This window comes from Equus quagga, chromosome 2 (assembly GCF_021613505.1).
Source record: "Equus quagga isolate Etosha38 chromosome 2, UCLA_HA_Equagga_1.0, whole genome shotgun sequence".
Classification (NCBI taxonomy): Eukaryota; Metazoa; Chordata; class Mammalia; order Perissodactyla; family Equidae; genus Equus; species Equus quagga.
Window position 1 is genome coordinate 103,986,878 of NC_060268.1, and position 25,927 is coordinate 104,012,804.

Consider the following 25,927-nt stretch of genomic DNA (forward strand, 5'->3'; position numbering starts at 1 on the left):
ATTTTACAGAGGGTTTCAGTTATGCTCTAGCAGAACGTATAACAGTCAAGGGCCACATATGCAAATTCTGAGGATTTCATAGCTATTGGGGGGATTATTTTCATTAATATCAGAAGTTTAGCTTCTGTGAACATTCTATAATCCTTGAAACTGCTTTCTTCTCCTGGCCTCATCCCGGCTCCAGAGAATACACTACATACTCTCAGGATGCTCCGGGCTCCTATAGGGGGTTGTTGTTCTCAAGCAATTATTGATCTGTTCACCCCAGGAGGTTTGGGTCCAGGCCTTTGGGGAAATGTGTCCAAAAGTGACACTGGACTTCTGCTTCCCAGAGGCAGAGATGTGGTGACATCAAGGCAGCCAACGCCTGGGCCAGGATCCAGGAGCAGCTGTTTGGGGAGCTGGGCCTGTGGGACCAGAGGGCAGAAGGCGCACCTTGCTCCCGGTGGGAACTGGACTGGAGAGAAGGACCCAGTCGCATGAGGAAACGCATCAGACGCTTGTCTCCGCTAGAGGCCCTGAGTGCAGACAAGCTCAAGGTAAGAGTTAGACACAGCAAGTCAATGACGCCGCCAGGCAGGAAATGCGTAGGGCAGCGTCGCCTTAGCTTGTCCATCTCACGTTGTTTTCACCAGGATTCTGCCCTGTGTGCTGAAGGTCTGCTTTGGCGTGGGCAGGTGGGAGACGATGTATACAGTTAAATGTAAGAGGGCTGTAATTTATTTTTGATGCTGATTAATAGAAGAAAAGACTCACTAACCCTCCCAGGGACATAGAAGGGATGCTATGCTACAACCTGAATGAATGAATACATGAGCGAGTGAATGAGTAGGTGTGTGGTTCGTTTCTATACCACCGACCCAGTACCACACTGACATCTACAGAAGTCCAGTGGAATAATCTGGATGTCAGGGTTTGGAAAGAGCCATGTGATGGCCATTGTCTGCTTGCAAGGGTTATTTGTCATGGAGCAGTGAAAACCAGCACTGCTGTGGGCATTATTGCACAAGCAAATCCTGTGACAAGTTTTACAGTGCAAATATCCTGAACTCAGCTATTTCTGCAAGCTTGAGCTGGTGACCCAACAACACTGAGGCCGTGTTGGATCCCCAGGCGATGGAATCTGGGCTGTCCCTGGGCTAATGAGGCTTAACTCTGCGTCGTCAAACTCGCATTTTTGCCTTTGTAAGGATGGGGACCAGTTAGATTCATTTGGTAGTGGATGTAGAAATCTGCTGATAGTTTCCATGTCCTCATTGCACAAGCCTGATTTAAGGTATTCTAGAAGGCAGCCTTCCAAACACCGGAACACTAAACAGTTCCTTCCACATTCATCCCGAGTTGCAATGTTGGGTTTCTTCTCCAGCCTGTAATCTCAGAATCTTTATCCATGTTAAATCCTTTATAAAACCTGATGAAAAAATTGTATTTCATTTATTAAGTAGACACTTGAATTTTTAATGTATTGTCAATAAACATTTTGTGGTATATAGTGTTTTTCCCTCAATACATTTCTTAGGAAATGGAGGCAGAAAAAGTAGCCTGCCCACTGTGCTGGGGACACAGCCGAAGCTTGGCTACGAAACCTGGTCTCTGGTCTCTTGGACTGTCCAGCCCCAGATCCTGTCACTGGTCCCCTCTCCAGGGTGGCTCAGACCACAGATATCCAGCGTACTATCTAATCCCACGCTGGCATCATCTTTGGTAGTTACTGTAAATCTTCCTTAATGGAAGATTGTGGCTTTTTTCCCCTTTGACTCAGGAACATTAATACTTGGTCCTTTAGGATTTAGCGTTTCTCTCCCCTTTCATCTGGGCCTTGAGTGTGTGAGTAATTTGAAGGGGTCACATGTGTGTGTGTGTTTGTGAATTTGTGGAATGGGGGGAGGGATATATATCCAGGATTTAATTTCTCTTTTTGCTGGTTTTATTTCAGGACAGCCAAGACAGAAATGGTGATAGTTCTCAGACAAATGCTGAAAATCAAGGTATTCCGTTTATCTATCTTTTATTTAATATTTATACCAATTCTCGGTTTTTTTGGGACATCTTCTTAAAGATATAAAATTAATATTTTTGAGGAAGTAAATGCTGCGAGCCTAGAGTAGGCGGAGCGAAGACTCTTTCCATCACTGTGCTCTTTGGAACAAGGAGGAATCGATTCCAGACCTAGACTCTCCGTTAGGGGGAGAATTCTCTATGAAGGTTGCAACAAGAATTTTTTCAGGGGAACTATCTTGTAAATTTGCTACATCGGGGAAACCTTAGAAGTGTCCCCAAACAATGCAGATACATGTTCAGTAAGAGACCCAAAACACACAGGAGGAAAATAAAGTGTTTCAGAGTAAAAATGGATGCAATAGATATTTAATAATTTTATACTGAGCTCTCTGACTATGAAAGTGACAGCTACAATAGTCATTATTATTCCCCAAATTAAGAAAAAGTAGTTTGAATCTTTTTTTTTTATGTGTATGCTTACTCTTTATTTGTGTAATTCTCATGGAAGAATTTGGTTGAGTTGATTTGCTGAAAACCCAGGGTTTATTTTCAGAGGTTATTTTGGCTTCAACACATCCAAATACACACACACAAATACCCACATAGACACACACAGACACACACACTGTATTTCAGATTTTATGTGTTCTGCCAGCGTCTGCCTTGTGCTTCAGACACTCCCTATCTGTGAGTTTCATTGCATCCTAGGCTGCAGCTATGTCATCTCCTGAACCTAATGACAGCTCGTTAGCTCTGATCAAACGTGTCTCACTTGGTACCTTAGTACTGGAACTTGTGTTGAGCTTGTTATCTTGCTGGCCTGCCCTAACACAACCCAGACACGAGGACCTTGGGCTTTGATCCCGCCCGGGTTGATGTGGACTTCCGCTGCGGCACAGGATGTGGGATGCTGTTGTAATGCCCATTTGCTTCTCTTCTCTCCACCCCAAGCCCACTAACTCTAAGCTCAGAGCAATGGCCTGCTCCCCCTCTCAGAGCGGGTGGCCGTGGAGAGTGCGGTGGTGGAGGGTATGTGCTGCTTTGTGGACTATGGCCATGGCTGCTGAGTCTCCTGGTGCCCAATATGGAGAGCCCCTGGGGGCCTAGGACCCAGGCCTCCTCAGTGTTTCCAGCATGGAGCCCCCTCCCCAGTAGCGAGCTCAATGAGGGGAGAAGGGGCCCCCTGTTGTCCACCATGCCTTCCTGGGGGCCTGTGTCTACACAGTGTTTTCTCTTGGTGGGGGAAAGCCTGTGACTCTGTCACCAAGAGCAGCAGACACTTTCATTCATCCAGACGTGAGACTCCCAGCTGGGGAGGGGGTCAAAGAGATGAACTTCTTGGCACAAAGGAAGTGACCAGTAACCCCTTGACTTCACAGTCCTGTGCAAAGTGCCTGCTCCGGGCAGGTGAACACCCAGGACAGGGCGGGGGAGCAGGATCTAAAAATCCACCCAGGTGTGTGCTTAGCTGGCGCCCACATGTCCATGTGCAGGAACGCGTCCATAGAAAATCAGTCTCGATGTGCTCGCAGATGATGGTGGCACAGAGCATTCGTGGGAGTCCAGAGATAGAAAGCATCTGTAATTCTAAAAAATAGGAGATGAGTTAGGTGACTATGAAATAGACACATCATAGATTATTACACGGCCGTTTCAGCTGTTTTCTAGAACTTTTAACGGAATCAGAAAGTGCTCATGATGTAATCTTGAGTGAAAAAAATAAGAGAAAAGAAAAACTACAAGTGCACTATAATTCCTATCATGTCAAAAATTACATGTGTGTGCATGCATATACACGTGTGTACAGAAAAGATACCAGAAGTAAATAAACCAAATTGTGAACAGTGAGGACGAACAGCCTAGAGATTAAAAGCTCAGACTCTGGACTCAGTGACATGGTTCAGCTCCTGCTTCTAGTTCTTAACAGCCATATGACCCTGAGCAAAGTGCTTCGCTTCTTTCCGTTTTCCCATTTGTAATGTGAGGATGAAATAGAATCCACAGCCTAAGTAGGACTAGATAAAAAAATGTCATGTGAAGTGCCCAGCACAGAGAAAGTGCTCACTAAATGGGAGCTGTTAGTAAGAGCACCATCTCTGGGGGCAAGGGCGAGGTTTGTTTTATTTCTCACAATTTCATGGATTTTCCAAGATGTTTACAACAAGAAGATAGTGTTTCTGCAATTGGAAGAAAGAAGCCCACTCTCTTAAAAGAGTAAACAAAATGGAGCTCAGGAAAAGCAAATGCTGGCTGACCCCCCAGGACACTGCTTTGCCGGTTAATGAGGGTGAATTTGGCAGTGTGGCTCTGTGGTCACCCTAGAGATGCAGAGCAGCCAGGCCCGGGCATGCCTTCCAGAGCAACTAGAGCCAAAGATGTGTTCACCACGCTACTGGATCAGAGGGCTGGTGTCCACTTTAGAATCAGTGAGGGACGTGCTGGGATCCACACCATTCACATCTGCCCTGGAACCACGCAGTTCCTCCCAGCGACCAAGGCCCAGGCTGTGCCCCAACCTGCTGATGGCAGGCGGCTCATGCCAAAACCGTGTGCCCCTTTATGCCGCTGCAGATGAACTGACACCAAAGGAAGCCGAGAGGCAGATGGACGAGGTGGCGGGAGACTGCACTCAGCTGACGTTCTTCCCTGCCTTGCACGAAAGTCTGCACTCCGAAGACTTCTTGGAGCTGTGTCGGGAAAGACAAGTTATCTTACAGGAGCTTCTTGATCACGAAAAGGTAATACGGCCGGCCCATCACGATTATTCTTTAAAGACGATCAGCCAGGAGAAAAGAGGTGATATCTTTCTTCACTGTAGAAAAATCAGTGAGCAAAACGAGCAGGCGTGCTCCTAAGTCCGTGGGTCCACAGCGAGGGTGTTAGTGGAAGCTCACGTGCTCTGCATCGAAATACTTAAAAGACATAAATCAAGCTACTAAGCTGCTAAATGAAATATACTTTAACTTCCTGTGTTGACCTTTATAATAACGTGGGAAGCGAGTTTCAGATTTTGTAGTTCAACACCCAGGCCCCCTGCCGGCAGCCTGACCACCTGAGGGATCCATCTCACACCTTGAGGGGCCCTGGTGGATGTGGTTGGACGCCTGACACATATGTCTCAGCTGTCCCCACATCCTTCACCTCTCAGGCCTGGGGTAAGCACACCCGTGGCCCTGTAGCCCTCAGAAGGATGGACCTGGGGGTGAAGTGCGCACGGGCCAGGAGGTGGGTGGGGGCGGTTAGGGGGGAAGTCCACGCTCTGGCATGCCTGGAGCCGGGATGGGGGATCCAAGGTTCTCGGTGTGCATGTCCTCTTGGTATGACTCGAGGAGGGTCAGAGGCGTCTCCCTAAAGTATGGGCCCAGCAGAGGGCCCCTCTTACCCAAGTCTAAGGAAGGTGTGGAAGGTGAAGCACAGTCTTAGGGTAAAACAAGCCTGAGTTCGAATCCCAACGTGGCCACATACTAAATGGCGTGTTGTCTAACCTACATGAGCCTCAGTTTTTCTTATCTTTCATATGAAGGGTATTGCAATCATTTCACAGAATTCTTGTAAGGCTTAAAAGGGATGATGGAAACAAAGAGACTAGCTCAGAACCAGGCATGTGTGGGGTTCTCATTAAAAACGAATTCTCTGCTCTTTCCAAAGGTTGAGTGGTTTAGGGCTGGGTGGACCTCAGGTCTCATGGGTCAACTCTTCTGTTTGGGATGGAAGTGAAGGAGATGCCCCAGCAAAACAGAGGAGCAGGCAGGGCCTGGCAGACAAGCCATGCAGGGACTCCACAGAGATGAGTGTGTGAGCGCCCAGGGCTAGTCCAGCCGCAGGTGGATGAGAGTAGGTCTGAACTAAGGGCCACTGGGTAAGCAGCCTAGACTTCCGGAGCAGGGGACAAGCTCAGAGAGCCTGTGATGAGCATGAGCAAGGTGCTGAAATGGAAGTGTGTCCTTTCCAGGGGCAAATCCTCACAGAGACTCCTGGAGGGGGTTAATTTGAGATTTGCTCCTTCCAGGGGTTGGACAGAGTGGGTTGGACATGCCTTGGCCAAGTGGACTGCTACAGAGCTTCTGACTAGTTGCTTAGCTTCTTTCAGATTTGGGTAACAGTTTAAGCAACACTATCCTGTAACAACTCTGTCCTTACACCTGCTTAACCCAAAGCCTCTGGACAGGGAGCCAATTTGCAAGTCCCCATCACGCCTCACCGCCATACCCTCCCTCATGCTGCTTCGTTTACCGGCGGTGTCCCGCCGCCACCCGCTAGACTCCAGCAGCCACTCGCTGAAGCCGATCCTCCCCACTCCCCACTCTGAGACCTGGAGAACTCGTCCCTCCCTCTCCACCTCCCCCTGCATCCCCTCCTGCCCTTGCTCCTGGCACACGGGCTCACCTCCACCCTTCACCTGTCTGCCTCTTTCACTGCACACATGGGCCTTGATGGAGACCCCCAGGGGCCTAGCCGCAGGCTGGCCTGGGAGCCATTCAGGAAACGCTGGGGAACCAAGACCTTGAATTCACGTTCGCTTTATTTTGATTATGGAAGTAATGTATGTCTACTTGTGAAATTTTACAAAATGGATATTAAAATATATATGTAACATATACAGACACACGTGTGTGTGTATCCGTAATATCCAGCTGCTGAGGACTAACAGCTGATAACCGTTTGCACATATCATATATCAATATGTTCATATGGGTAAGTGGATACTCAGTAAATGCCTAGTCAATTGAAAAACACAGCTAAGAGATCAGCGCTTTCTTACTATAAACTCTTTCCTCTGTCTTATGCCCTTAAAGGATTGTGTAAAGCAGTGATTCTCAGCAGGGGGCCAATTCTGCCCCTCAGGGGACGTTTGCCAATGTCTGGAGGCACTTTTACTTGTCATGACTTGGTGGGCAGAGGCCATGGATGCTGCTACATGTCCTACACTTCTCAGGACAGCAGAAAATAATTATTCAGCCCCAGATGTCTATAGTGCCAAGGTGACAAACCCTGATACGAAGGTGCATATTAAGCAGATATCAAGTCCTAGCACCCCTTCCTGCTCTCCTCACGGGGTAAGGAATTAGCGGATTATATGTTGTCTCCATGCTGGTTCTTTCCATCGTTCGATAAGAAGAGAGCAATGGCAATGCTTTGGTTTCATTTGGTATATTAATTTTCTATTGCTGCCATGACGAATTACCACAAACTTAGTGGCTTAAAACAACACACATTTATCTTATTTATTTATTATTTAATATTAATATGATATATTAATATTATTATGAAATATTATTTTGAATCTGCTTGCAAGTTTGTTCAGGTGTTGGCAGAATTCAGTTCCACGCTTCTGTGGGACTCAGGCCCCTGTTTCTTTGCTGGCTGTCAGCCAGGGGTCATTCCCAGCTTCTGGAGGCCGCCCCCATTCCTTGCCTTGTGGTCCCCTCCCTGCGACTTCTAAGCCAGCTCCAGCCGGTCAAGTCCTTCTCGCCCTTTGGATCTCTCTGACACCCTTCCGCCTGTCTCCTCTCTTCCATTGCATCCCTCCCACCAACTCTACTGCCTTCTTCTTCTGTTGCTCAGGGCTCATGGGATTGCATTGGACCCACCAGATAATCCAAGAGAATCTCCCTATTTTGAGGTCTACTGATTTGTGACCTTAGCTTCATCTGGAAAGTCCCATCAAGCAGCACCTAGATTAGGGTTTGATGGGATGACCAAGGATGAGGCTCTTGGGGGACATCAGTGGACATCTTAGCCTGCCGTATTTGGTATCACTCAGGGTCCATACACCACCTACCCCCGTCCTCACTTCCAAGGAGAGCCTCGCAGATGGCCTGACTCCCACGTGCTTCCCAAGGCCAGCCTGCTCGTTCCAGCCTGCCGGGGCTGGGCTGCAGGCAAGGTCTGGAGTTTACAGGCACAGCCCAGAGCTGGCCCCAGCCCCGGCCCATGCAGCAGGTGAACACCCTTGGTATTTGTCCTGGTCTCTGAGAGTCTTGTTTTTGCTGATTGTCCCACCCAGCAACATTTCGTCAGGGGTCTTTTTGGGGAGTGAGAACCTGAGGCCAAAAGGTGACTGGCTTTCCTGGTCCCTGAGAGGCAGGGCAGGACCAGCAGGAGGCTGCTCTCCCATCTCCCCCTGTCTTGTACTTAAACTTGAGCCTTCCTTGGCCTCTGTGTCGCACAGTGGGAAGCTGTCAGAAGTGCCACATGAGCCTTGTTGTGGTAGCAAGGATGTCCGGGCTGTGCAGACAGGAGCATGCGAAGCCCAGCAGGGGCTGAGAACAGGAGCTGTCCTGTTTCTACTTAGCACTCGGGGTCCCCTTTTGGGCTGGGAGCCCCCAGCCAGGGCAGGGGGCCCAAATGAGTGTCAGCTCCCCCGGATGGGAGATGAGCAGCTGCAAGGGCAATGTGATCCACGACATTATCCAGACAATTGCTCTTTGCATGAATTGTTTGATTCGTTTCCTTGGGTTGTATTTGCTGCCTCTGGTTTCACGGGAAATTGTGGGAGAGGATGTTTCCCGTTCAGCCTCAGTTCCTCCAGGGTCAGTGGAGCCAAACCAGCAGACACACCTGCTCCCTGGGGAAGCAGGTGTAGGAGCGGAGCAGCCAGGGCCGTGGGGGTCAGGCTCCCTGGGGATGGGGTGGGCGGAGGGTACAGGCACCTGTTCCCATTCCCGCCACCCCCACTTACAGCGTGTCCCTGCCCAAAACTGTGCCCGTGCAGGGAGCTCTCGCGGGCTGTATCTGCCAACATCTCTGTGGCCATTGCTCTTCACTTAATAGAACTTAGGACTTGTTCTCTCACTTCAAGAAGGAAGGACAAGTGGGGTGGGAACCCTGGTACATAAGCCATGGCCCTGAGGAGCAGGAAAGGGCCTGTCAGAGCCGACGAAGAAGCCCTCCTCTTCAATCCTGGCCCCAGCCAGCCTCCAGGATGCCCTGTGAGCCTGTGAGGCGAGGAGCTGCAGGCCCTGGGCCGGGGCTGTGCTTGTTGAGAGCTTGGACAACACAGGAGACTCAAGGGTCTGACTGGGCCTCTTGTCCTGCCGTGATGAAGGATGATGAGACAGAGGGTCAGAGTAGACCCCACGAGAGACCTGACCTGCTGGGCTGGGCCTCCTCTAGGAGTTCTGTGACCACTACAAAATGCAACATTTTGTGGGAAAGAAGGAAGTTGCGGGGTTTGGGGCCTGGACTGATGTGTGGTGAAATAAGAGGCCCCCAAATTTGAAGTATGAGGCTGGGAGGAGCAAGGAAGCAGACCCTGGGAGCTCAGGAACATCCACAGGCTGGAAGAGCGGAGTCAGGCCTGGACTAAAGAGCTCTTGGCAGAGCGGGCCCTGGCTGGCCAGTGGGGCAGAGGGGGCCTCCGTGACCTGGCCCCCCTCCACTCCCCACACCTCCACCAGCCAGAGCCTCGCAGCCTCCTGCCCACCCGCTCACAGCTCCCCTGCACCTGGAGGCCTCCTTCTGGGTGAGCCCATCCCGGGGTGCCCATCCCCAGAGCACTCACAGCCCCAGGCCCCCACGGCACTCTGCTCACTCCGCTGCCAGCATCCTCCTCACCGCACGGCTCTGTAATGATTTCTGAGTGGCTCCATATTTCTTTACAGGCGGGGACAGGCTTGCATTCATCCTTGTCTCTCCCTCCTCTGACACGTAGCATTTGTGCTCTGGAAAGATCTGCTGAACCAGAGGGCGCAGCTGTGTCAGGAGGCTGTCCACGGGGAGCCAGCCGGGTGTGCCGAGGGGCAGTGTTGGGGCTCAGGGAGTGGGCAGACTGCCTGCAGCCGTGACCTGGGTCTTCTCTTGAGCATCTCAGGACCTGGCCAGAGGGGTGGCGTGCCCTGCGTGGACCTGGCTCAGGGAGGGAGCCTCTCTGGGAACCGGTAAGGCACGGCTGAGCAGGCACTGGCCGCCATGGCGAATCCACCACCAGCACCAGGGAGGCAGATGGCAGCAATCTGTGCCCAGGAGGGCAGCCTGGCCCAGGGCAAGTGCTCAGCCTGGACTCAGAGCCCCATTCTGCTGTTTGTTTATCGCTGTTATGGGCAAAAATGTCAACAGTTGCATGTCTGGAGCCCTTGCTTTGTGTGCATTTCATCCAACATCTCATCTAGTCTCCCCGAGGCCCTGTGAGGGAGCCTTTATCATTTCCATTTTAAAGATGGCAGAAGCGGGGCCTGGTGGGGCTATGAACTGGAATTGCAGGGATTTCATCTCAGCTCTGTCTTCCTCTACGTTCACGCGGTTTTTCACTCTTTCTACTCTCTCCCTCTGTCCTGGGCAAGTGACATCAGCTGTCCCTTTCAGCCACCTTCCCACTTTGGGCCTTAGGGCTCTTGGCTCCCACTGGGCTTCCTTTGCAACTTTCTGGTTGACGCACACCACACACAGTGTCTCTGCCTGGGACACGACACGCTGAGCATGTGCGAACCTGCCCGCTTGTACCAGTCTGCACCCCGGTCCGCTGTGGCCTTCATCCTCGTCTGCTCTGTTTATTGTCAAGGATAGGAAGTGGAATTCAAGGAAGGAAGGATTATTGCACTGGCCCTTGAACCAAGAATGCGTTCAAGAGAAGATACAGAAAGTTTGTGTGTGTGTGTGCGCATGTGCACCTGTGCGTGTGTGTGTCGGGGGGTATTTTCTGCATTTCCCGAGCTGGCACTTTCTGCTGTGTCGAGACCGTTGGCAGCAAGCGTTGACTGTAAGCTGGGGATTCCCTTGATTCAGATGTCTCCATAGGATCTTTGGAGCCTTGTGCTTTCCCTACATTTCCAAGTGAAAGCACACCCACCACAGGGGTGCGTGGCAGGAGTGCACCCACGCTCAGAAAACCCAGAGCACCTGCCTTACATGGCCGTCACATAAGCTGGGCGGCCGCCCCACAAGGAGTACCTGGCTCCTCCACTCCAGCCATCTCAGAAGTGCTGCTTTATGGCCTCTGCTGGACTCAGGCCGGGAGCCTCCAGGACATAACCTCCTTCCAGGCTTCTGGCGGCCCATCCCAGCCGGAGGCCTGTGGGGAAGCGGGCTGACCTGAGCTCCCGGGTAGCAGCCACCTAACTCGTTTCTCTGTGTGAACACTGGCGGTCTGGTCGCCGCCAGTGATACCTGGGACAGTAATTATTCTGTGCCACCTCTGCATCATTGGTTAATGATTCCCAGAGCCGCAAATGCATTTCTCTGCAAGCGGTTCTCTGCGACATGAGGAGTGGTTTATTTCATGCATGTTATTGTGAGCTCTGCCAGCCGCTGAGTGGTTGGGGATGGTCCCTGTCCCCCCTCCATGCAGCTGCTCTCAGAAGTGAGGCTCCGCTTGACAAAATGGGCTTCTAGACCCAGTGCGGAGTCAGAACCCAAGTGGGACTTGTTTTGTTGCTGTTCTCTTTCAGCACGTGAAAAACTAAACATTTATTTTTTTTTCGTGCAAACTCAATGTAAAATATTAGTTTGGCCTCGGTGGAGAGGAATCGGCTAGAAGGGAGACATCATTGCTCTGGATGGCAGAGAGCAGCCGGCTCCTCTCAGGGACTTTGGCCGAGGTCATTTGTGGAAAGGGAAGACGCGTGTTAGCTGTTCCACGCAGTAACCTCCTGGCTGGGAGAACCGCCACGACTGACCCTCTAAACTGTAGAGCTGCACGTGTCATCCCTGCTTACACTTTCCGAGACTCTTTTTGGCACACTTTGTGCACAAGGGCTCTCCTGAGCAGGCCCTCCAGCTTCCCTGGACTCACCTCCCTCACCTTACACGCGGGTGCACGCACACACACGCCCCTGACTTTTTACTCTAATTACACGGAACTATTTATGATCTCCAGACATGTCCAGTTGATTCAAGACTTTGTGCTTAGACCACTCCTCCTCTGTTTTCATCTTCTTAAGTCCTAACTCCAGCCTTGGGGTCACCTCCTTGGGAACCACTTCTCTGACGTCACCTCTGCCCTCCTCCCACCCCGCTCTGTGCCCCCGAGTGCCCAGTTGCTCTTCTTCTCCCTCTCCTGTTAGAGCGTGAGCACCAGGAAGGAAGCTCCATCTCCCTTCGTGCCTGTGTGGGGCACACACTGAACGTTCAGTGCATAGCTGTGAAGGAATGCATGAACGAATGAATGAGTGTGTCGTGAGCAAGATGTGTGTGTGAGACAAAACCTCATCTTTCATGGCCTCACTGGTGTCCCTGGGTCCCTTTCTCCATGTGCCCTTCAGATCCTGCATCACAATCATCAGGGCTGCGTGGTAAATGCAGATTCCAGGGCCCACTCTGTATCTGCTGAACAAGAACATCCGAGAATGGAGCCCAGAACGTGAACTTTAAAAGCGTCCGGGTGATTCTCATACATACTAACTCTTCAAATGAATGCTGAGATCACCAGTCCAGATTTTACAATGTTCGGAGCTGTCCCGGCCAGAAACTCGCTTCAATGGCAAACACTCATCAACAAGCAGATCCTTGGTCCAGGCGGCTCAGGTTGGGAACTGTGCTTTCCACAGTCTTCAGGACTTATAATATGTTTCACGTTACACTGTTGTAATTTCCATCCTTTTCCATCTGGCTCCTAGGCTGGGCAGCTTGGCTGTTTGCCGGCTTGCTGGCGGAAATGACACATACAGGCCTGCAGAGGGCGGCCCTGCTCCTTGTCTCCAGCGGAAAAGATGAGCTGCCAGAAAGAGATGCAGGCATTATATTTCTTCCCACATTTGCCAAATTGATATATAAAAAATAGTATCTCCTTATTGTTTTAATATACATTTCTTTGATCGCTAGTGTCTTTGAGAGCTCTGTCTAAAAATGAGGAATGTAGAAAAAAGCAGAAGCCGGAGTGCCTAGGTAGCCAACATAAATGTAATTTACGTAGTTGCTCTCCTTTTTGACACTTCACTTTTTCTCAGCAGTCTGTGCTTTTCCGGAAACTGAACATGCTCACTCCATATGCCGGTGTGACAGAATGTATTATTAGCAAGATCTAGGCAGGCAGAAGACATATGAAAAGGGAGGTGTGATTCAGATAAGGAGGGCTAAGGCTTTCTTGGCAGTAGATTTGGCATGCAAATATAAGAGAATGTGCTGTGTTGCTGGGTACCTCATACGACACCTCTGCACCTCAGGTTTTCCACCTATAAAATTAGGGCATTGCAACAAATTGCAGACTCATGATGCTGCAAAGAACTTCTGTGAGCCTCTGGTTGACCTTCCCCTTTGGCAGAAGTGCCCACTGAAGCCTGACTGTAGTTGAACGTGCTGGCCTGGGCTTCCATGGAATGTTCCAGAAGATTATTGCCCCTCTAACTTCAGCTCTGACCTTTTTGGATTTCCCGACAACCTCTTCCTCCTCACACACGGGGCCAGGTATGGCCACATACTCAGTTATCCACCTATCAGGAGAGGTAATCCATCTTCCAGCCGATCTTAAAAAAATTCTCCTTACGAAGCAGAAGTTCCACTCTTTTTAAAGTGATCGATAGAATCGTGGCATGAGGGATTTCTTAATCACAAGGAAACTTGGGGATGGAGCCCCCCCCCCCAGGGCTAATTTAAATGGAAGAGCAGGTAATAGTTCACTTGGGTTCATTTTCCAGTTTTTAAAATGCCATTCTTTTCTAACAGAATCAATTTTTAAGCTATTACCCCAGCTCCCACCAGACATTTTTCTGTGGTTTGGTTTATTCTGGTTGCTTCCTAATTCTTGCCAAAGGAAAGCACCAGGAGATCACGAGAATGTAGTCTGGCCCCTGCTGTTGGCAACACAGAAGTTGGGCGAGGGTGGGGCATCACGGGGAGGAGGGAGGTTTGGGAGGATCACGGGCCGGTGCTGGTGCCATCGCTCCACATCTGACCATGTAAATTTGAGCATGGAGTCTCCTCTGTACAAAGGGATATGAGAAAAAGTTTAAATAGCCTGGCACACCCTCCTCACAGTGCTGGTGGGAGTGTAAATCGGTGCCACCTTGCAGGAGGCCATCTGGCCATAGCTGCTAGAATTTCAAATTCCCATACCCTTGACATGCAATTCTCCTTCTAGGAATTTACCCTTCAGATTTACTTGTGTGTCCAAAGTGACGTATGTGCAAGGATGGTCACTGTGGCATCACTCGTAATGTCAAAACATTTGAAAACAATCCCCAGATCAATAGGGCATTGGTCATAGAAGTTGAGAGGGAATGTTCTGTCCCTATTCATGAGAGTGAGCCAACTCTGTAAGGAGTGATTGGGAAGACTCTCCAAGATGAGCTGTTAAGGAAAAAAAACTAGACGCAGAACAGTAAGTGTGTGAATAAGCTATTGTGTTATAAAAATGAACATGTATAAACCATGCTTACGTAGTCATTTAATTTCTTTGGAAGAAGATCCTGTAGGAGACGTGAAACTTTTCCCCTGCCCTCTTAGAGTCTCCACCAGGCCTGAGAATTAAGTGGACTGAAGACGGATGAGCAGAGGGAAAGCACACAAATGTTATTTTTATCCGGACATAGCAGCCTTCCCAGGAAGATGAAGACCCAAAAATGTCATGAGACTTTAGTGCTCAGGCTGAGCAAGGAGGAGCGTCTGTGAAAAAGGAGCTAAAATATCTAGGGGTTACAGGAAGGTCAGCGTGGGTTTGACACGGTCTGTTGGTACAGCTTTCTCTCCGTCTGGACTCCCCGTCTCTGGTGATAAGAATGTTCTTTTTTCCAGGTATGGGGAGGGCATCTTTCACCTGCGAGTTCTAGCTCCTGCGTTCAGGAAGAAAAGGGAGGCCAGGGCACCCGGCTGGTACCAATGTTTTTCCAGTGTCTTTAACTCAAAATGATCCTTACGCTGAAGTGGCGTATTTGGGGCGGCGTATCTGCTCCCCTTCAATACAATAAATTGATGAGGGTGGTCGTCTCTAGGGAACGCTTCCAGGGAAGCTGGGGGACTCCACTCAATTGCCTAAGTCCCAAAGTAGTCATTTATCATTTATTCCCAATCCTTCCTATTTTTTGGTTCTCCACAGTTTATCTATAGCAGTTCCTGTCAATTCTACCTCTTCTTATTTAGATTCACCCGCTTCTCCCCTTCTTCCCACTTCTCTCTGCCTCCCCATCCCAAGCCATCATCCCTGCACAGGGCCACTGAAATAGCCACATGATGATCACCGTCCTTCCACTCTTGGCTCTTTCCAATCTATTCTCTGCCCAGCAGACAGTGTCTTCTTTTAGGAAGGATCCCCACCCCTCCATGGCTTTCAATTGCAACCAGAATAAAACCCAGTGGCCTCACCAAGGCATCTAAGGCTCTCGTGATCTGATCGCTCCCACTTTCCCACTTCATCTCAGTCACCTTGACCTCTTTCCTGCTCCCTAGAGCTGCTCTTCCTGCCTCAAGGCTCTGGATTGGATTTTCCTTTTCCCTGCAATGTTCTCCTCCAACCTTTTCCATGGCTGCCCCAAGTCCATCCTTCAAGTCTCAGGGTTTTTCTAAGATAGTGTCCCCTCCAAGTTTCTCTCTGCCTTATCATTCTCACTTTGTTTTTTCTCTCTCAGCATGTGTCACAATTTGTAATAGCTTATTGGTCGATGTGCATGTCTACCATCCATCTTCTCCCACTGGGTTTTAAGCCCCATGAGGGTAGGGTTCTTGTTTCTCTTGTCCTTCCTTCTCTCCCCAAAGCCTGGCTCAGGGCCTGGCAAATAGTAGCTACTGAATCCATAACTGATGAATAGATGACCATGTGGATGAATGAGTGAAGTTAGAAATAAGTCCATGTTGAACTGTGGCTCTGAAGGTGGTTGAAGGCCACCTCCTCTGACAAAGAAGATGCCGGAGAGGCTGGGAGAGCCAGCTGCCTGCAGCAGGCTTGGGTTACAGGAGCCAAGACTCCTGGCTGGTTCTCACTTAGGAAAAATAGTTCAGTGATGACTTGTCCTGGACCATAGAGGTTAACACTTATCTTGAAACAAAATCCTTGGTGAATCTTCACCTTCTGGCCTTGGGCCTCATGTTGACTAATCCCATCTGATGCAGGAGTTGGGCTGGTATTTGGGCTCCTCTTCCAGGTTTCACCACTGTGGCCCCATCATTGCTCCCAAAGGTGAGCGGGGAGCTTAGCTTCAGTGCCAGGCTCTGCCACTTACTCAGAGACTGATCTTTGGTGTGATTTTTATGTCTGGGACCTCTTTTCTTTCATCTCTAAATTAGAGTAGTAAAACCTCCCGTGTCCAATTGTAAGGATTGTTTTGGTTAATATGTGCAAAATGGTGACGCTGGTCATAGAGTAGACAGTCAAAAAAAAGTATTGGTTCCTGTTTTGTATGGAATTAGCACAGAGTTACCCTGAGAAGATGTTGGCCTTGGCCTTATTCTTGGTCCATCTGGGCTTCCATCATCTAAATTTATTTCTTCCATCTCTTGTTCCTTCAGGGGTTTATTCCATGTAAGGACCCCGTTAGTCCTTACTTCATGCAGGATGCTGGGTCGTACCAAGACATTGTCCCAGGTCAGCTTCCTCGGGGAGCCAGCTAGGAGCCAGAGATGTGCATGCAGGAAGTTTCTCGAGAGGGAGGGTCCCAGAACTGGACAGAGGGAGAAGTGGAACTCTGATGCAAAAGACCTCAGCTGATTCCACGGGAGCTAGAGGTCTGGGGCGGTTCTTCAGAGCTGGCCAGAATCGACGCAAAGGGTCTGGTCCTTTCTACCCTGCACTGATCAGTTGTTGGGTACGGATTGCCACTGAGAAGGGGGTGTGACCTTGGGCCAGTTGCTTTCTTCAGCTGAGGTGATTCCAGAAGGCTGCCAACATTTCCGGCCGCTGGGGGAATGTGACTTGAGTCTGAGAAGAGGGATCTGAGTGGAGCTCATGCCTCCTCCGCACGCACCTGAGTCTAGCCTGGGCCTTGCAGAGACGGCAGTATCAGCCTTGTGCTTTTGGTTCTAGGCAGACCCAGTTCCAGGCCTGGCTCAGCCACTCAGTGGCTGACCCCTGGACAAGCTCTTTCCCCTCCGTAGCTGAGGGATGCCTCGTACCTTGAAAACTTTCCTTACTGTTAACTGTGGAAGGTTTTGCATGGTGGGGGAGGGGTTCGAAGTGAAAGAAAGGACATCGACATGCTCCATATGGTAATAAACACTCATCCACACGCCTTGGTTGGGAAGCGGGTGGCACTGGATAGATTAAATAACCAAACAGGGTGTTGGGTGCGGAAGCGCCACTTCAGCTGTGAAGAGCAGTGCAGCTCCGCGGAGGCAGTGCTGTCCTTCTTGCAGGGCGCTGCTCTCGCCTCCAAGTGCCCAGTGCGTGACTGGTCACTACCTTTCTGCCCTCCATGAGAATGATGGGCACGTGTCACATGCGCATGATCTGACTCTGGCGCTCTCTCCCTCCAGGTGACACAGAAGTTCTCCCTGGTGATCGTGCAGGGCCACCTGGTCTCTGAAGGGGTCCTGCTCTTTGGCCTCCAGCACTTCTATGTCTGCGAGAACTTCACGCTCTCTCCCGTGGGCGACGTCTACTGCACCCGCCACTGCTTATCCAAGTGAGTCCCCAACATGTCCCAGCAGATTCTTCCCTGAGCCTCCGTCTTCCTTCTCAGCCAACCCCACTCCTACCCCTCCTACCTTGTTCTTACTGTGGGCTTAGGTTTGGGCCTGAAACTGAGCCATGTGATAACCCAGAAGAACCTGAAGACAGAGGCAACCATGACTGTGGTTCCCCAAACCTAACATCTGGAATGGCTAACAGCGCGGCAGCTCCTTGTTGCCTCCCCCAATATAGAATGCACCGCAGGACACAGGGGATCTCTCCTTAGGATATTTGGGTCGTTGAGTTCGGTCCCCCCAGCTTACTCACTCAACAACTTGTGGATTGCTCATTCTCTGAGAGATACCAGGCACTCTCCTTCATGCTGAGCAAGGCCCACAGTGCAATCAGCAGCAGAAACAGTTTCTTTTGGCAAGAGTTTGCAATACACTATCATCATGGGAGAACAAAATATGTTATGGGGGGACTTTTCCGGGGTCACACTTGGAGATGATATGCGGATGGTGTGGGGCGAGAGGGCTACTTGAGGAAGTGGGCTAAGACCTGGGTCTTGGATGATGCATGAGATTAGGGTAAAAATTTGAAGAATCATTTTTACGCTAACTAATATTGGAGGTCTTTGGCAGGAAATTCCAAGGTTCTTCTTTAGGATCAAGTGTGTTTGGACTATGGGTTCACTCAGCTCTTACTGATGAATTCTCTTGTCTCTAGAAAGTACAACTATTCAAAAATCAAATGGACTGTGTTTGCACTTTGGCTACAAGTTTGGTTATTAAGTTGTATATTTTCCTTGACTATTGCTTTTGAAGACATTTGGGTGAAGATTTCTTTATCCAGATACAGCCCTTGAATTTTCTGGTTAACCCAGGTTCAGATGATGACAAGATAACCTCTTACCCCAATGGCTCTCAAACTAACATACATCAAATCACCTGGAGGGCTTGTTAAACAGACTTCTGGGACCTACTTTCACCCCAGTTTCTAATCTGATAGATCTGAGGAGAGGCCTGAGATTTTAACAAGTTTTCAACTGATGCTGATGGCACTGGTCACGGACCACACGGACCACACTGAGAACCACTGTCTCAGACTATTGACAGAGGACCCAGAGTCTTACCCGCCAATAACTCAGAATTTTAACTCTCAGTTGTCATATCATTTCCAGCCTATGTCAGGAAGCAAGAGTTTAAAGAGTGTGGAAGAGTAGATGTCAGCCCAGCCTCCCTTGATTTAGATATGCTTTAACCTGCTTGGCATTTTTCTCCCTGCTCATTTCCATCTTTTATTCATACCAAACGGTGACCGATCGCTGTGAGTCTTCTGTGCTTTTCCAAGGCAGGAGGAGCATAATTAATACTTGGCACGCTCATCCCATCTTATTGCTCATGTTTTATTGATACTGATCAATATGGACGATGGGTCTGCAGACTAGCCTTTCTGAGAGCTGATGAAAGCTTTCTACTCTACCTGTGTTCATGGCGTGCCGTGTAATGACTTGCATAATCCATGGCTTCACTCTCCACCTCTGGTTTCAATCGAGTTAGTGTTAGCTAAGATCTTATTGATTAGGTAAATTGTGTTTATGAGGTGCATCTAATCATGGCTGAATTGACTATATCTGCAGTTTTAATAGAAGCCCAGTTATCAGGTTGTACGTTCTCGCTTGATTTGCAATGACAAAGGAGACTTCCAATGTCTGGAAATGTACTTTTCTAGAATGCACGCAGGAGTGTAGTGAGAACAAATTACTACCCTGGAATGTCATTTGGGAATTACAGAGGTAATTTTAGTCACCATCTCTCAAAGCAGCATTTGTTAACCAGACAGTGCTTTCTCTCTGAGGTCTTGTCTACTGCCCTAAGAAACTGCTGGCACCCATGGAGAAGCAGTTCTCAGAGATGGGCTATTAGATCCTGTCAGATCAATGGGACTAAGTCTTATTTTGACCATGGAGACTAAGGAAGATACATAAATAAGCCAGTTAAAAATAAAGCTAAGTCAACCTTGAAATGTTTCTCGAAAAGACTGCTCTCGAATTGAGTCCAGGTGAGCATTAGACCTTGCAAGAGACTCTGCTACACCATGAAAATATCCCAAATAAAGCTCAAGAACACTGCAAGCCCTCCAGCAGTCATAGCCCTGTGTACTTTGGAACTTGCCTTAGAAACTAAGAACCTTTCTAGAAGTTTGTGTTTTGCTATCAGTGGGATCACTTTTTGGCTGAATAGAGCGACTATATTAGTTTCCAGGGGCTGCTGTAATAAAGTACCCAAAACTGGGTGCCTTAGACAAACAGAAATGTGTTGTCTCACCGTTCCGGAGGCTGGAAGGCCACACTCCCGCTCCAGCTCTAGGGAGCGTCCTTCCTTGCCTCTTCCAGCCTCTGATGTTGCTTGGCAATCGTGGTGTTCCTTGGCTTGTAGACACATCACTAAGTCACATGAGCATCTTCTCTCTGTGTGTCTTCACATTCTCTTCTGTGTGTGTGTGTCTGTCTCTGCATCCAAATTTCCCCTTTATGTAAGGAGACTAGTCATACTGGACGAGAGCCTATCTTAATGACCTCATTTTAACTTTATTATGTCTCTTGTTTATCTATTTCTAAATAAAGTTACTGGTCATGGGTGTTAGGACTTCAGCATATCTCTTTCGGGTGACACAAGTCAACCCATAACAGCGGCAGCCGAGCTCACAAGCACTTGATTCACTTGGTGGGAATCCAAACCATCCAGCTGGTTCTTTGTGAAGGGGCGCTTTGACTCAGATATTTCTGCCACCTTCGTCAGCCATTTCAAGGCATCATTTCTCTGTTTAATTAATTCAACAAATACTTATTGAAGCTCTCTCTTATCCCAGGCACTGTGGTAGACTCCACAGATACAAAAAGGTGTGAGAGGGCCAAGTCTGGTAAAGAGTTCGTGACCTAGCAAATGATTCTGCATGTAAGTTCCAGGTCTAAGTTATGACAGTAATTGGAAAACTTCGGATGAGGGCTCAAAGTATATTTTAGTCTGAAATCCACTTCTCTTACCAAAGACCAGATCAACCAATACCGTGATTATCGTTTAGTTTACTGTGATTTCCCTAGTTAAGAATATTAAAAGTTATACTCTGACCACCCTGGACAATTTGCAAATATCATGATAGCTGTCATGCAAAAGAGCTGTGAACAGCATCCTGTGTCCCAGGCCACAGCTCACCTAAAGAAGAACGTGGATCAGTTACTCCTTTCTACTCATTGACTTTGGGGATCTGAACTCCATTTAATGCACAAAACATGTAGAATATGGTGTTGGCAAAGAGACCCAGTTATGGCTGTGTGAGTAATCTTGCGTGAGGCAGAACTCCAATTCGGACTCACGTCAGTGCACTCAATACTGTTGACAAGACTTCCAGAGAATCTGGATCTGAGCGCTCCTGCCCTGTGTGGTTATGCAATCCTACGCGCAGGAGAAAGATGACGTCTTTCCTCCTAAAAGCTGCTTCCTCAAAGCGTTTTCCAGCACATTCTTCCTCATGTCATCAGCGTTTAGAGTTCTGGGTTGAGAATCAGTGAGCACAGGGTAAACTGAAAGGAGGGAGCCAGTGGTGAGAGCTCTGTAAAAGCCAGTGAGCCCTTCTGCTTTTCTCAGGGGAGCAAAGGTATTGTTGTATGAGCTTGGTGGGTCTCAAAGGCAGAGGGCCTGGCTTTGAATCCAGCTTGAATCTAGTTCCACATGACCTTGGAGAAGTCAATTCTTCCTTTGGAGGGCCGTTTCCTCATTTCTGATACAGGAATAATATTAACAGATGCTCAGTAAGGGCTTCTTATGAGATCAGATTAAACGCAAACGGATGTGGTTAGCAGGTTCTAGATCTTGACAGTTGTCAGTCCACGCAGCAGACATGCCCAGAGCTCCAGGGAAGACGCCGCGCATGGAAAGCCCTGGGCACGGCTCTGTGCCCTGGTGAACTCACTCATGTCTGCTGGGGAGAGAAACCAGACAAACGTGCAGCTAAGGAAGAGAGGATGTTTGCTGTGGTGGCTCCCACAGGCATGGGGCTGCAGGAGCACAGAGGAGTCATCATTGTCGTTCTCACCAGAGCCTTGACCTGGGGTGCTGTGTGACCCAAGCCAAGAGTAGGAACTAGAATTGCTACCGTGGCCCCATTGGGAGTAGGAGGAATTTAAGGGAAGCTCAGCTTAGCCGCAGATGATGGCATTAATAATGGACAAAGGGCCTCAGTCAGCAGCGGGCTTGAATTAAGGCATCCAGGCAGGAGCATTCAGACCCAAAGCTGTGTGTGTATTTGATCAATTCTACAGCAACGTGGCTCAGAGCAGGAGGCCTGATGGGATTGCTTTAAGAAGGGGCAGGAGGAGGAGCAGCAGCAAGGGGCCTGAGTCCACCTCCTTGAGGACTGGCTGGGCAGGGGTCTAAGCAACGGGCTCAGGCTGTGTCCTACATGGGCAGCCTTCCCTTCCGCCAGCAGTGACCATTCCGCATCGTGCACGAATCCAAGCTCACAGCACTGTGGATGCTGCACCCACCACTGACCATTGCTTGGAGAAGTTCTACCGGCCTGTGTGATGGCCTCATCTCTCTCGTGGTTTCCCCCAGAAGGGTGGCATGGAGACTCCGTGCGTGCCCTGCCCTGTAGGCTGAGTGGTGAGGGCCGCACTTGGACCTGGGATGGGGCGGAGGTGAAACACACTCTTCTCACCCATTCCTGCCACCTGGCGCTGGCACAGGGGCTCTTTCAGCTCTTGGATCTTTGGGTCCTGGATTGGCATATACAGTTCTTGAGGGCTGAGGAGCTTGATAGGCTCTTCGTTTCTCAAGTCCTAAAAGGGCATTTCATCAGAGCTTTTGTGATCACATACACAACTTAAATTTGCTACGTAGCTCAGAAGTTCACAAATGCAACTGTCTATAACTGAAATCAAGTTGATTTCTCAAGTCCCCATTTGTACGGGTGTTCTGGTTACTTAAAGCTATTTCAGCGACTTCAGTGTGGAAATGGTTCTCTTTGGAATAAACAGTCAAGTTAACAACCCTTCCTTTCCCTCCCCTCCCTTTCTTCCCAACAGGAGTCATTCTGACCTCTGGGAGAGGGTGCCTGGCCTGACCAGACCATCCTCCACTCCTGGTGGCCTCTACCACAATGTCGCTCGTCCCTGGCTCTGGGCCCAGTGCTCTGGGGTCCTTGTCTTCCAGCCCATCAGCACTCTCAGCCCTGCTGCACACCTCTTTGGGGGCTTTGAGGGTTCTCTGCTGCTTTCTCCCATGCCACACCTGACACCACCCAGACATGGTGGGTCCACTCCCAGGCTGTATGCTGCCCGAGGCCATGCTGAGCCCAAGATATTTTTTTACGGGGCTTGTCATCTTTCTGCCCTGTGTTCCAGGAGCCTGAAATTTCTCCAAACATAACTGACGTATCTCTTTTACCTTTCTTCCATGCCCTCAACCCATTTTTGACCCTTGTACCCAGAAAGCCTTCTCACACTCCTGCTCTGCACCACGTGCTTTCTGTCCTGGAGGCTGTCCCCTCGCCTGGGGAGGCCGATGCCCCACCCTACTCCTCAGGGCGGGCCTGACACGGACGTGGCTCAGAAAGGGTGTATCATGTCAAAGGGTGCAGGCACCCTGGTCGGCAGTGACCACAGCACTTCTCTGATGTGTCCCCAGAAACTCAGGTGGGGCCGCGGGACAGGAAGGGGAACAGGCCCGCCAGCCACCCTCTCACTGTGTGCCTTGCTTCCTTCCAGCATCAGCGACCCATTCATTTTCAACATGTGCAGCAAAGACAGGTCCTCCGACCATTACTCGTGCGAACGCCACAGCTACGATGACCTCAGGGAGCTCCGGCAGGCCCGCTTCCTCCTCCAGGTATGCCCCGGGGAGGAAGCAAGGGAGGGGCCATCTCTTCATGGGACAGGCGGTCCCAGTGCCATCGAGGCCCCATCTGAATGTGAGGGACACACCCCTGTGACCCCCTTCCTGCCTGTGCACAGCCCAGTGCCCTTTGGGACACACCCGTGAATTCTCCTGCCTTATGTTGGGCCTGGTCCCCTGGCTTGGAGCTCTGACTTCTGCTCCACTCTTTCTAGTCCCTGCCATGTGGCTACTGGGCCCTTCCCTCTCTGACTGCGTCATTTAGGATCCAGCCTCGTTGCTTTATTTTCTCCTTGACGTGCCCCAGAGCCGCCTTTGGAGATTCAGGAAATGGAGCAGCTCCAATGCCTCATGGCAGAGCTGGTGACGGAGAGTCCAGTGCCAGTCTGTCCTGTTCTGACCTCGCGGACCCCCTCCGCTGGACACTGTCCCACACAGGAGGATGTGTGGGTGTGGCTCCCCTCCCCACTGACTCACCTATCCCCAAGCTCCTGGTCCTTTCTTGGGCCAAGTGGGTTACAGATCTCCTGATGGTCCCCTCCAAACAGTGCCCCAGGCCTGGCCCAGCACCTCCCAGGGCTCACCCAGCTGCTAAACAGAGCTGGTTCCTTTCAGAGGCAGAGTTGTGCCTTCAGCAAGTCACACCCTAAGGCTTCTCAGCTCAGGCATGAATCCCTAGGTTTAGAAGCACGGCCTCAGGGGCAGAGGGAGCTGGCAGAACTGTGGGGCCCTCACTGGCCTCAAACACATCTCGCCTCCACCAGCCCAACCTCACCAACAGCAAGGCTGCATCTGCAGAGCCCAGTACCTCCCAGGCAGCTGGCAGAGGAAGCGATGAGGGACCACCCTTCGAGGAGGAGAGGCGCGGGATCCCTCCCCCACCCTGTCCCCCACCCTCTCTGCGGGGTCTCTGTTCTGCAGGGGCTGATAGGGGGCAGTGCATGGCCCTAACGAAGGGACTAAGAGTGGCTTTCATTTGTAAATTGCTTTGGGTCTGTAATTCATCATGTGACCCTCCTGCAGAGGCCTCGATATTGCTCTCTGAAACTGCAGCTTAGAGAGGGCTTTCAGGGGGACTATTCTAGAAAGGATCGACTGCCCTGCTGACAAGGGTCCAGCAGCCTGCTGGAATCTGACAAGCCCTCTTCCTTCCTGTCCAGTGATTTTATACCCAAAGTGTGGGCTCTCATTTGGCCTGACCTTAATGCACTTCTTTCAAGGAGGGTCATCTAGAAAGGGATGAGTGGAGCATGCTCCCTCCAACCCCAGTTATTCCGGGCAGTGTCTGACCTTGGCTCTGCCACTTTGGCACAATTGGGTACCTCTCTGGGCTTCCATTTCCCTCCAGCGCAGAGGCAAGAAAGTCATGTCTTCTCCAACATTACATATACGGTACTTAACACATTTTTTGGTGCATAGTAAGTATCAGAAATTATTTTTTTATGATTATATGTCAACCATAGAGGTTGTATATAGTAACAAATGGTTATCAGCAAGCGAGTTTCTTTCCCCCTAGTAAACGGTGATTGTTTCCAGATGTTGGTTAGCCTGAGAGTGGTGGAAGCCAGAAGTGGGAGGGCATGTGAATATGGCCAAGTCTGGGGGCGGGGTGGGAGCAGTTTGTGAGCGAAGCCACCATTTGTCCAGCCCTGCATTCTTCTGGAAGACAGTCAGAGCCTGGCACTCAAGGTTGTCAGAGCAAGCTGTAGTCTCCACAGATTCTATATTCATCATCTATTTGCACATTAGTTGTATTTAATTTGTAGAAAAAAAATCCAAGGTTCTTAGGTGCCCCTGCAGGGGAGAGGGGGTTCACACGGTCCTCACAAACACTTTCCTTCTGCCCCGGAGCCTGATGAACTGGACTTTGAGAACTCGTTTCAGCCAGGACCCGACTCAGTTGTTGGATGCTGAGCTCCATCTCTGAGTCCGACCCTTACCCACCCCGTCTGCCCCGCCGTGCCCAGGCCTCACCCCTCCCAGGCCCTCCCTCCAGCCCTGAGAATTCTCTCCCTGATCCCATCTCGTCCCTAAGCCTCATCCTATCTGTGGACTCATTCTCTCGCTATTTCAAGTCTGTTATTTACAAAGCATGGATTGGAAGGGAGGAGGGAAAGGAAACCATGTGGAGTCCATTTAGGCATTAACCAAATACCCTAGAAAAGACTTTGCTGTCAGTGTGGCCACATCCAAGTGGCTCAGAGAATGGGCTTAGCAAAGCGCCCTGTGCCTCCGAGGCTGTAGTCAGCATCCGATGCTGCCAAGCTTGGGAGCTGCACCCACCCAACCTGCTCCCCTGGTGTTTTTGGTAAGATGACTGCTTGGTTCAAGAAACCAAACCCTTGACCCGGAAGTGAAAGTGTCTGAAGATGTCACTGGGCACTTTCCTGCCTTTGTCAGCCCCTGGCTTGTCCTGGGGGCGGGGCTCTTGCTTCCTGCCTCAGCCAAAGGAACTCTGAGGTCTCCTGCCCCCCTACCCATGCTGCGGAGACTCTGCACATCACTTTGACCCAGGGGTTCATACTCCCCGCCGCTCCCCACCCCAGCCTGGTGGGAG

At 50.1% G+C, this 25,927-nt stretch overlaps 1 protein-coding gene across 6 annotated transcripts in view; it reads left to right on the forward strand.

The window, feature by feature from the left end:
- Window positions 1-25,927, forward strand: part of WDFY4 (WDFY family member 4) — a 301,611-nt gene that overhangs the window by 192,132 nt on the left and 83,552 nt on the right. For all 6 annotated transcript variants that reach the window (XM_046655140.1, XM_046655145.1, XM_046655141.1 and 3 more), the window contains 5 exons: window positions 333-539; window positions 1,937-1,988; window positions 4,573-4,739; window positions 17,338-17,486; window positions 23,244-23,364. In XM_046655140.1, coding sequence (XP_046511096.1) covers window positions 333-539; window positions 1,937-1,988; window positions 4,573-4,739; window positions 17,338-17,486; window positions 23,244-23,364 — 696 coding nt within the window. The remainder of the gene's footprint in view (window positions 1-332; window positions 540-1,936; window positions 1,989-4,572; window positions 4,740-17,337; window positions 17,487-23,243; window positions 23,365-25,927) is intronic.